Source organism: Salmo salar, chromosome ssa26 (genome assembly GCF_905237065.1).
Source record: "Salmo salar chromosome ssa26, Ssal_v3.1, whole genome shotgun sequence".
Lineage (NCBI taxonomy): Eukaryota > Metazoa > Chordata > Actinopteri > Salmoniformes > Salmonidae > Salmo > Salmo salar.
The window spans coordinates 41,701,234-41,713,366 of NC_059467.1; the positions used below are offsets into that span (position 1 = coordinate 41,701,234).

Consider the following 12,133-nt stretch of genomic DNA (forward strand, 5'->3'; position numbering starts at 1 on the left):
ATTTGACTTTACTTCGAGAGAACTTAGGGTGGCGTGATGTTGTCCCAGTGCTCTGCTGGTGAGGACTTATTAACACTTTTGCCTAGTTTGAAGGCTCTCTGTCTTAGAAGCCAGCTTCAATGTATCGGCCATTCAGTTTGCTATTTTTGTCAGTTACTTCTATACAATTGTGTGTGTGTTTCACGGTGACGGGCATTGAAGGAGTGTATCATACAAAACGCTGATAACGTTGAGCCAACACAACAATAGATACAACACATTTTACATATTTTATTCTAGATGTATTAGTTGTTTTATACCTCATCCACATGGGTTGGACACTGACATTCATGAATAAACAAAAGGGATTTCATTGACAAAAAAACGTTTGAAAATGATTCATTTGGACATAGAAGCACTAAACACCAATGGTCCGATCCTCATTAGATCATATAACATTACATGATAGACAGCCATTTTGTTGAAATCCTGAATAAGTCGGTCTTCAACAGCACGCTCAGAACAGGTGCATGTTGTGGATGGAGAATAGTTCGATGCATATCCTTTTTTCAAAGGCTATTTGTTGTGGTGCAAAGCATGTCAGAAAACCGATTTGTATTTGTCTCGTAGGCTAAACTCATTTGCCATGTCTCTGGAATAACAGGATAATGCCACAATCCTTGTGGGGAATACTGGAAAATCACAATATTAGACTTGGTTATGTATAAAAAGATAGTTGACTATTTACAAAATTCAAGTTTGTATTTCTACAAAGTAAAAGTGCATCAAAATGATGAATTTATTCCGTGTATTTTCCTCCAATGGAGATACTGTAGGACTAGTATGAGAGGAGAGGGGAAGGAACATTGGATCTCCAAAACAGAAGGTATTTTCTTGGGACTTCCAAAAAACAGTTCTCTGCCCAAGTTCTTTGGAAACAAAAGCACCAGAGAGTTTCTTGAATGTTGACAATTGTTGTCCTGGTGCCTTGGAGATTTTCAGTTCACAATACCATTCTCTAAAAGTCACTTGGGTAGAGTCACATCTACTGGCACATGCCGCCAACTTCTTCGTCTTTGTGTTTCTCTCCAGAAGTATGTACTGTACTTGTCAGCGCAGTAGGCCATAGTAGGCCAATATAGCCGCCTGCAGTTGGCACAGCACCTTGAGGTTTTTTCTTGTACAGTGTACAGTTATCTCAAAACAAAGCCTACCAAGTTGAATCAAATTTAAGCTGCTTGCCTCAGAATCATTGTCTGATTATAACTGCAGCCCTTTCTAAGTTAGTCATTATTACACCAATAGGAATGGACTCATCAACCAAAATATCTCTCCATCGCTCTTCAATGTGGTCAGGAGGAAGGGTGCCATAGCCTAAATACAGGGTAGAGGTTAGAGGTGGGTAACCAGGGGCAGTGTGGGTGGAGGTTAGAGGTGGGTAACCATGGGGAAGGGTGTCTAGCTAAAGGGTAGAGGTCAGAGGTGGGTATGGGTAACCAGGCACCGAGGAGGGTCCAGTAGTCTCAGCAGTACAGTGGAGGGCAGGGCATTATGGTTGGTAGTGCTAACGTCTCATGGGTCATACAGGTACAGTTGGTCATCCAGTGCACTGAGCAGGTGTTGATTTGACGGTCTCATCTTGCAGAGCCTTCTGGACTGTACCACTGTAGTGTCGGGGGAGATGGGGCAGTCCCTGAGTGTTGGGTCCCCTGTGTGTGTGATGGCTGGTCCCTCGCCTGCGTTAGTTACCGCTCCTCTGCCACCTTTCCATTGGTCTCCTGCTCATCCTCTTCTCTCCTCTTCTGCCTCTGGAAGAAGCCAAGCTTGGAGGAGGAGGGAGAAGTGAGATTCAAAGGCATAGATGCTTCTAGATCGTTTTCATAGAAACAATCTCAGCTGGCTTTATCAGTGTGGGGCATGCTGTTTCTTAGTGGGAAAATACATACAATAATGTACAATCATTCTTTGCCAGAAGAGGGCAGTGTCGTCCACTACATTACACTGCAGTTACAACACTGTCTCGACGTCAGTCAGTTAAAATACTCCTACTGAATTTAGAGAAAGAACCCGAGTGGCACACTATGCTCATTGTCACTTCTGCAATCCAGGACAGTAAAATTACAGGTGCAATCTGGCAATTATCTAGTTTAAGCAAACAAATCCTGTTGCTGTAAACTCACTATCTCCATGATAAATGTATATTGTGATCATCATGCTGGTGTAATGTTTGTATGAGAGCTCCAGGGCAGTAGGGCAGGCTTTACCTTCCATAGAGCTAGGCTGAGCAGGGATAGCAGCAACAACCCTCCCAGCGTGCTCCCAATGATAATCCAGATTGAGATTCTGTAATCCCCTTCTTTCCTAATCTCCAGGATTATCTGTGGAAACGAGCACACAAAACAAGACAAAATGGCACCCCGATCAAATAACAAAAGCTGATCCTAGTTCAGTTTACATGCCATAGACTGCAATAGATTACAACAGATTACGTCTACTATAGGGAATCTTACTACATGTCCCTGTTTTGTACCATTGGAAGACTTCAAAAGGGCAGATTCTAGTTTTTTTTTAAAGCAACTGGTGCCTCTAAAGGTACACACACATTATATGCAGATCTATCTTGCGTGATGCTTTGTGGGTCAGTGTTAACACAGTGTCATCTTGTGTGGATCACCGGCTTTACTGGAATTCCATCTGATCAATGATGCATTCAAAATAAAATGTTTCCATGCTCTCTTTCCCTGTGGAGTCTCATCAAAAGCAGAGATGAAGGGAACTGGTTGTGCTTCTAAGAGCGCTGAGTTGAGTGCATAACAACTTTGTGTGACTGGTTGTTGCTTAACTCTAAATATTGGCCTATAGGTGGCAGCAATGAGCAGTTTATGGGAGAACAGGGCTCCACCACACGTGTTGCTGCTGGTCCTTTCGGTCCTTAAGCACCATGCAGTCAATCATGTGTGTTAGAATAACAGCCTTGGCTGTGAGGATTCTGCATAGCTATTAGGAGCTCATTTGTAGAACATGAACTGCAACTATAGTGAAATGTAGTCTAGTCTCTTGGCCAGGCTGCTATTGAAAATACAAGTTTTAAATCGAATTAATGAATGACTCTATAGAAAAGGTTAAAAGGTTATGCACTGAAGTGTGTCTTGACTTGGGAGTGTGTTGTACTCACATGTCTGACAGGCCTTTCTTCATGAAGAAACATGGGGCTTGAAGGTGGAAGTTCTACTGCTGCACTCGTCACCAGTTCCAGGACTTTGAACCTCAGCTGGTGTTGTAAGAGAGAGTGAATGAACACAACAGGAAGTTAACGTCTTACAGACATGCTCAAGGAGTGTAGGATTTAGCATTGGAATGTGATATACTCACAGCATGCAAGGCGTCCAACCGTAATGCCCCCCTGATTCTGACGCTGACTTCCTTGTAGGGGTTCAGGTTGACAGTGCATTGGACCGGCAGAGGCAGAGTATTGGACTGGTTCTGAAGAGGCCAAACACAAGCTTGTTAGTTAAGAATGTTCCATTATTTAGGTAAGCTAGTTGCAATCATATGGTGTGGGTGGTTTACCAGGCGTGAGACTCGAGAGAGGTCTTCTGGAGACGCCCTGCTCTGTGCCACATGTTGAGGGGGTATGCAGTGGGTACCGTCTGTCTAAGGAGACAGAATTACATCTCCGTTAGAACCCAGACAGTATAAGGACACACTTGGTGGTCTCTCAAAGGAAGCAGACCATTCTAAGTCCTTTGCCAGATTTTCAAGTCCTCTCACCTTGTCAATATGGAAGTCCGATATCTGCAACAGCTGGTTCCCGTTTTTGGTCATCTCTGGAATTTCTATATTCAACTGCAGGTCCCTCACGGGAAAGAAGCCCAGATTCTGAATCTGTGAGAAATATAGGGCACTAATTCAGTCTTAACTCAAGCAATAAAAAATTGTTGGGGTATTTTGTAAATGTAATTGCAATATACAGTATTTCTACACTGTAAAGACAATTGATTGTTGCGTGGTTGCTGTATGATTGTGCCGCAACCCAGTGTGTTGTGACCTTCGATCCTCACCTGGAAGGTGAAGTTGAAAGGAGGACCAATATTTCCAGGTATTTCCAGGGAGAGGTCTGCTTTGATCTCACAGCCAGAGGGGTTGGAGTCCCTTTACGGAGAAAAGAAGATGATACACTCAATCACGTACAGTATATCTGTATACTGTATATCTAACGTTTGCCATTGTGTCTGTGCAACACTAAATCAACATTGAATCGTTAAGTTCCAGTGACAGGGAATTGCATTGCTATGATAGTTCACTTTTATTTTACAAGAGTTTTATGAGTTTATTTAAGGAGACTGACAGAAGGGGAAGGAACTTTAGAGAGGACATTGTGACAAAGACAAACCTTGTAAATAGGAGGTCAGCCTCGTATTTCAGCGGGTGAAAGATGTCGTTGAAATTGTCTGCTAAGGTAACCTCCTCTCCGTCACTGTAGAGAAAAAAAAAATGCATTTCAACTATTCTGACATGCCAAACTCACATCTCAATGGGACTACATGCTAAGTGACCCTTGGATGACATGGACATATTTCAGAGATGTTATAGCTCCGTTTCTGTCAATATCCTGCTTCTCACTGGGTGGATCTGTGGTTAGTGTGATGAATCAGTTCATTGTTGAGAAATGCTGATTGAGATGCAGTATCTGCAGGTTTTCACCCTCTTTTCACCCTCACCCTGGTTAGTGACTGTTTGACACCACCCTCATCTGTTGATTAGTGACTGTTTGACACCACCCTCATCTGTTGATTAGTGACTGTTTGACACCACCCTCATCTATTGATTAGTGACTGTTTGACACCACCCTCATCTATTGATTAGTGACTGTTTGACACTAGGAAAGGAGAGGAGAAACTCCTGAGCTAAGAACATTATCTCATTATCTCACCTGATCATAACTGTAAAAATCATATTTATCAGACAGTAATTAAAAAACGGTTTATTATTTGAAGTGGTTTAGTGCGTCCTCACCTGCTGGCTTCTAGAATGACGCGTACGTGGTCCAGGAACACTGATCGGCTGAACTCAAACTCCAGGCGGAAAGATACCTACATGGGGGACGACAAGAGAGAGTATTATAGTACCACGATGACAAAATGTTTCCGATATTAATCTACTGTAGTCATTTCTCTCACAGGAAATATCATGCCTTTGCATCATAGTAAATAACTTTGTGGGTCAAAGCTTTTTTCCTTCTGTAATTCTTGGACAGACTTAACTCAATTCCGTCAACATTGCTGATTTGGTCGTTACAGTGCTCGTACTAGTCGCATTACCCATGAGTTTCGCATTACCCATGAGTTTTGCCACAACAGAACGGTCAAAACATGCATACAGGTGTGGACACAGAGTAGAGCTGAGCTGAGAGCAGTAGCACTGGGGGAGGGTTCTCCTGGCTATAAACCATTTCCAAACTGTACGTTTCCTCAGTCCCCAGCCTCCGACAATAATACATCCCACATTAGGGATTAAAGAGAGAAGCCTGCAATAACCTGGACTAAGTCCTTGGCCCAGGACTCAAGGAGCCTGCAGCCCTGTTGGTACCAAACAAAGAACCAGGGCATTTCCCCTCTGAAGACCAAGCACTGAACATATGTACAATTACTGTACTGCCAACATGGATCTGTTCAATGGAGACACACTGCAGCTACCGTGAGTTTACATATGCCTGATTTCTCAATCAACCCTTAAAACCTAGGAACCTTGTACCTTCATGTAGATGTAAACAGATTGGATATGTACAGTAGGTGAGAGTGAAGTGTTTTACATTCAGCATCACTACGTCAAGGGAAATAACAATATCTACATATAGATCAGGATGTTATGTATAATAATCAGGGTCGGTAGTCATTTTGCTTCGGGTCGGTAGTCATTTAGGCAGGTTACATTAGTGTTCTTGTCACAGGGACTATGGTGGTCTGCTTGAAACATGTAGGTATTACAGACTCGGTCAGGGAGAGGTTGAAATTATCAATGAAGATACTTGCCAGTTGGTCAGCGCATGCTTTGAGTACACGTCCTGGTAATCTGTCTGGCCCTGCGGCCTTGTGAATGTTGACCTGTTTAAAGGTCTTACATTGGCTGCGCAGAGCGTGATCACACAGTCATCCAGAACAGCTGATGCTTTCATGAATGTTTCAGTATTACTTGCCTCGAAGCGAGCATATAAGTTATTTAGCTCGTATGGTAGGCTCGTGTCACTGGGCAGCTCTTGGCTGTGCTTCCCTTTTTAGCATGTAATAGCTTGCAAGGGCTGGCATTTGCTCTCTACAGGGAACACTGCTGGTTTCACTGAGCTGGCCTCTGCTCTCTACAGGGAACACTGCTGGTTTCACTGGGCTGGCCTCTGCTCTCTACAGGGAACACTACTGGTTTCACTGGGCTGACCTCTGCCGTCTACAGGGAACACTGCTGGTTTCACTGTGCTGACCTCTGCCCTCTACAGGGAACACTGCTGGTTACACTGAGCTGGCCTCTGCTCTCTACAGGGAACACTGCTGGTTTCACTGGGCTGACCTCTGCCCTCTACAGGGAACACTGCTCGTTTCACTGCTGGCCTCTGCTCTCTAAAGGGAACACTGCTCGTTTCAGTGGGCTGGCCTCTGCTCTCTACAGGGAACACTGCTGGTTTCACTGGGCTGGCCTCTACAGGGAACACTGCTGGTTTCACTGGGCTGGCCACTGCTCTCTACAGGGAACACTGCTCGTTTCACTGGGCTGGCCTCTGCTCTCTACAGGGAACACTGCTCGTTTCACTGCTGGCCTCTGCTCTCTAAAGGGAACACTGCTGGCTTCACTGGGCTGGCCTCTACAAGGAACACTGCTGGCTTCACTGGGCTGGCCTTTGCTCTCTACAGGGAACACTGCTGGTTTCACTGCTGGCCTCTGCTCTCTATAGGGAACACTGCTGGTTTCACTGGGCTGGCCTCTGCCCTCTACAGGGAACACTGCTCATTTCACTGGGCTGGCCTTTGCTCTCTACAGGGAACACCGCTGGCTTCACTGGGCTGGCCTCTACAGGGAACACTGCTCGTTTCACTGAGCTGGCCTCTGCTCTCTACAGGGAACACTGCTGGTTTCACTGGGCTAGCCTTTGCTCTCTACAGGGAACACTGCTGGCTTCACTGAGCTGGCCTCCACAGGGAACACTGCTCGTTTCACTGCTGGCCTCTGCTCTCTACAGGGAACACTGCTGGTTTCACTGGGCTGGCCTCTGCTCTCTACAGGGAACACTGCTGGTTTCACTGCTGGCCTCTGCTCTCTACAGGGAACACTGCTGGTTTCACTGGGCTAGCCTCTAAAGGGAACACTGCTGGTTTCACTGGGCTGGCCTCTGCTCTCTACAGGGAACACTGCTGGTTTCACTGAGCTGGCCTCTGCTCTCTACAGGGAACACTGCTAGTTTCACTGCTGGCCTCTGCTATCTACAGGGAACACTGCTGACTTCACTGGGCTGGACTCAACAGGGAACACTGCTGGTTTCACTGGGCTGGACTTTGCTCTCTACAGGGAACACTGCTGGTTTCACTGAGCTGGCCTCTGCTCTCTACAGGGAACACTGCTGGCTTCACTGGGCTGGCCTCTACAGGGAACACTGCTGGCTTCACTGGGCTTGCCTCTGCCCTCTACAGGGAACACTACTGGTTTCACTGGGCTGTCCTCTGCCCTCTACAGGGAACACTGCTGGTTTCACTGGGCTGACCTCTGCCATCTACAGGGAACACTGCTGGTTTCACTGGGCTGACCTCTGCCCTCTACAGGGAACACTGCTGGTTTCCCTGAGCTGGCCTCTGCTCTCTACAGGGAACACTGCTCGTTTCACTGCTGGCCTCTGCTCTCTAAAGGGAACACTGCTCGTTTCAGTGGGCTGGCCTCTGCTCTCTACAGGGAACACTGCTGGTTTCACTGGGCTGGCCTCTACAGGGAACACTGCTGGTTTCACTGGGCTGGCCACTGCTCTCTACAGGGAACACTGCTCGTTTCACTGGGCTGGCCTCTGCTCTCTACAGGGAACACTGCTCGTTTCACTGCTGGCCTCTGCTCTCTAAAGGGAACACTGCTGGCTTCACTGGGCTGGCCTCTACAAGGAACACTGCTGGCTTCACTGGGCTGGCCTTTGCTCTCTACAGGGAACACTGCTGGTTTCACTGCTGGCCTCTGCTCTCTATAGGGAACACTGCTGGTTTCACTGGGATGGCCTCTGCCCTCTACAGGGAACACTGCTCATTTCACTGGGCTGGCCTTTGCTCTCTACAGGGAACACCGCTGGCTTCACTGGGCTGGCCTCTACAGGGAACACTGCTCGTTTCACTGAGCTGGCCTCTGCTCTCTACAGGGAACACTGCTGGTTTCACTGGGCTAGCCTTTGCTCTCTACAGGGAACACTGCTGGCTTCACTGAGCTGGCCTCTACAGGGAACACTGCTCGTTTCACTGGGCTGGCCTCTGCTCTCTACAGGGAACACTGCTGGTTTCACTGCTGGCCTCTGCTCTCTACAGGGAACACTGCTGGTTTCACTGGGCTAGACTCTAAAGGGAACACTGCTGGTTTCACTGGGCTGGCCTCTGCTCTCTACAGGGAACACTGCTGGTTTCACTGAGCTGGCCTCTGCTCTCTACAGGGAACACTGCTAGTTTCACTGCTGGCCTCTGCTCTCTACAGGGAACACTGCTGACTTCACTGGGCTGGACTCAACAGGGAACACTGCTGGTTTCACTGGGCTGGACTTTGCTCTCTACAGGGAACACTGCTGGTTTCACTGGGCTGGCCTCTGCTCTCTACAGGGAACACTGCTGGTTTCACTGGGCTGGCCTCTGCCCTCTACAGGGAACACTACTGGTTTCACTGGGCTGTCCTCTGCCCTCTACAGGGAACACTGCTGGTTTCACTGGGCTGACCTCTGCCATCTACAGGGAACACTGCTGGTTTCACTGGGCTGACCTCTGCCCTCTACAGGGAACACTGCTGGTTTCCCTGAGCTGGCCTCTGCTCTCTACAGGGAACACTGCTCGTTTCACTGCTGGCCTCTGCTCTCTACAGGGAACACTGCTGGCTTCACTGGGCTGGCCTCTACAGGGAACACTGCTGGCTCCACTGGGCTGGCCTCTGCTCTCTACGGGGAACACTGCTGGCTTCACTGGGCTGGCCTCTGCTCTCTACAGGGAACACTACTGGTTTCACTGGGCTGACCTCTGCCCTCTACAGGGAACACTGCTGGTTTCACTGCTGCCTCTGCTCTCTACAGGGAACACTGCTGGTTTCACTGGGCTGGCCTTTGCTCTCTACAGGGAACACTGATGGTTTCACTGCTGGCCTCTGCTCTCTACAGGGAACACTGCTGGTTTCACTGGGCTGGCCACTGCTGTCTACAGGGAACACTGCTGGTTTCACTGGGCTAGCCTCTACAGGGAACACTGCTGGTTTCACTGGGCTGGCCTTTGCTCTCTACAGGGAACACTGCTGGTTTCACTGGGCTGGCCTTTGCTCTCTACAGGGAACACTGCTGGTTTCACTGGGCTGGCCTCTGCTCTCTACAGGGAACACTGCTGGTTTCACTGGGCTGGCCTCTGCTCTCTACAGGGAACACTACTGGTTTCACTGGGCTGACCTCTGCCCTCTACATGGAACACTGCTGGTTTCACTGGGCTGACCTCTGCCCTCTACAGGGAACACTGCTGGTTTCACTGAGCTGGCCTCTGCTCTCAACAGGGAACACTGCTAGTTTCACTGCTGGCCTCTGCTCTCTACAGGGAACACTGCTGACTTCACTGGGCTGGACTCAACAGGGAACACTGCTGGTTTCACTGGGCTGGACTTTGCTCTCTACAGGGAACACTGCTGGTTTCACTGAGCTGGCCTCTGCTCTCTACAGGGAACACTGCTGGTTTCACTGGGCTGGCCTCTGCTCTCTACAGGGAACACTGCTGGTTTCACTGGGCTGGCCTCTGCCCTCTACAGGGAACACTGCTGGTTTCACTGAGCTGGCCTCTGCTCTCTACAGGGAACACTGCTCGTTTCACTGCTGGCCTCTGCTCTCTACAGGGAACACTGCTGGCTTCACTGGGCTGGCCTCTACAGGGAACACTGCTGGCTCCACTGGGCTGGCCTCTGCTCTCTACGGGGAACACTGCTGGCTTCACTGGGCTGGCCTCTGCTCTCTACGGGGAACACTGCTGGCTTCACTGGGCTGGCCTCTGCTCTCTACAGGGAACACTACTGGTTTCACTGGGCTGACCTCTGCCCTCTACAGGGAACACTGCTGGTTTCACTGCTGCCTCTGCTCTCTACAGGGAACACTGCTGGTTTCACTGGGCTGGCCTTTGCTCTCTACAGGGAACACTGATGGTTTCACTGCTGGCCTCTGCTCTCTACAGGGAACACTGCTGGTTTCACTGGGCTGGCCACTGCTGTCTACAGGGAACACTGCTGGTTTCACTGGGCTAGCCTCTACAGGGAACACTGCTGGTTTCACTGGGCTGGCCTTTGCTCTCTACAGGGAACACTGCTGGTTTCACTGGGCTGGCCTTTGCTCTCTACAGGGAACACTGCTGGTTTCACTGGGCTGGCCTCTGCTCTCTACAGGGAACACTGCTGGTTTCACTGGGCTGGCCTCTGCTCTCTACAGGGAACACTACTGGTTTCACTGGGCTGACCTCTGCCCTCTACATGGAACACTGCTGGTTTCACTGGGCTGACCTCTGCCCTCTACAGGGAACACTGCTGGTTTCACTGAGCTGGCCTCTGCTCTCAACAGGGAACACTGCTCGTTTCACTGCTGCCTCTGCTCTCTACAGGGAACACTGCTGGCTTCACTGGGCTGGCTTCTACATGGAACACTGCTGGTTTCACTGGGCTGGCCTTTGCTCTCTACAGGGAACACTGCTGGTTTCACTGGGCTGACCTCTGCTCTCTACAGGGAACACTGCTCGTTTCACTGGGCTGACCTCTGCCCTCTACAGGGAACAGTGCTGGTTTCACTGAGCTGGCCTCTGCTCTCTACAGGGAACACTGCTGGTTTCACTGGGCTTGCCACTGATCTCTACAGGGAACACTGCTGGTTTCACTGGGCTAGCCTCTGCTCTCTACAGGGAACACTGCTGGTTTCACTGGGCTAGCCTCTGCTCTCTACAGGGAACACTGCTGGCTTCACTGAGCTGGCCTCTACAGGGAACACTGCTGGTTTCATTGGGCTGGCCTTTGCTCTCCACAGGGAACACTGCAAGTTTCACTGATGGTCTCTGCTCTCTAAAGGGAATACTGCTGGCTTCACTGGGCTGGCCTCTGCTCTCTACAGGGAACACTGCTGGCTTCACTGGGCTGGCCTCTACAGGGAACACTGCTGGTTTCATTGGGCTGGCCTTTGCTCTCTACAGGGAACACTGCTGGTTTCACTGGGCTGACCTCTGCCCTCCACAGGGAACACTGCTGGTTTCACTGAGCTGGCCTCTGCTCTCTTCAAGGAACACTGCTGGTTTCACTGGGCTGGCCACTGCTCTACAGGGAACACTGCTCGTTTCACTGGGCTGGCCTCTGCCCTCGAAAGGGAACACTGCTGGTTTCACTGGGCTGACCTCTTCCCTTTACAGGGAACACTGCTGGTTTCACTGAGCTGGCCACTGCTCTCTACAGGGAACACTGCTCGTTTCACTGCTGGCCTCTGCTCTCTACAGGGAACACTGCTGGCTTCACTGGGCTGGCCTCTACAGGGAACACTGCTGGTTTCACTGGGTTGGTCTTTGCTCTCTACAGGGAACACTGCTGGTTTCACTGGGCTGGCCTCTGCTCTCTACAGGGAACACTGCTCGTTTCACTGGGCTGACCTCTGCCCTCTACAGGGAACAGTGCTGGTTTCACTGAGCTGGCCTCTGCTCTCTACAGGGAACACTGCTGGTTTCACTGGGCTTGCCACTGATCTCTACAGGGAACACTGCTGGTTTCACTGGGCTAGCCTCTGCTCTCTACAGGGAACACTGCTGGTTTCACTGGGCTAGCCTCTGCTCTCTACAGGGAACACTGCTGGCTTCACTGAGCTGGCCTCTACAGGGAACACTGCTGGTTTCTTTGGGCTGGCCTTTGCTCTCCACAGGGAACACTGCAAGTTTCACTGATG

The 12,133-nt window shown here is 49.6% G+C and overlaps 1 protein-coding gene across 1 annotated transcript in view; it reads right to left on the minus strand.

Annotated features, from left to right (window-relative positions):
• Nucleotides 1–255: 255 nt before the first annotated feature.
• The window catches only part of LOC106562707 (integrin alpha-11), a 144,682-nt gene continuing 132,804 nt past the window's right edge, over nucleotides 256–12,133 (minus strand). The window contains exons 21-29 of the mRNA XM_045708429.1: nucleotides 4,996–5,072; nucleotides 4,373–4,456; nucleotides 4,041–4,131; nucleotides 3,751–3,864; nucleotides 3,550–3,633; nucleotides 3,352–3,462; nucleotides 3,155–3,250; nucleotides 2,244–2,357; nucleotides 256–1,802 (exon numbers count right to left, since the gene is read on the minus strand). Coding sequence (XP_045564385.1) covers nucleotides 1,725–1,802; nucleotides 2,244–2,357; nucleotides 3,155–3,250; nucleotides 3,352–3,462; nucleotides 3,550–3,633; nucleotides 3,751–3,864; nucleotides 4,041–4,131; nucleotides 4,373–4,456; nucleotides 4,996–5,072 — 849 coding nt within the window. The 3' untranslated portion in view covers nucleotides 256–1,724. The remainder of the gene's footprint in view (nucleotides 1,803–2,243; nucleotides 2,358–3,154; nucleotides 3,251–3,351; nucleotides 3,463–3,549; nucleotides 3,634–3,750; nucleotides 3,865–4,040; nucleotides 4,132–4,372; nucleotides 4,457–4,995; nucleotides 5,073–12,133) is intronic.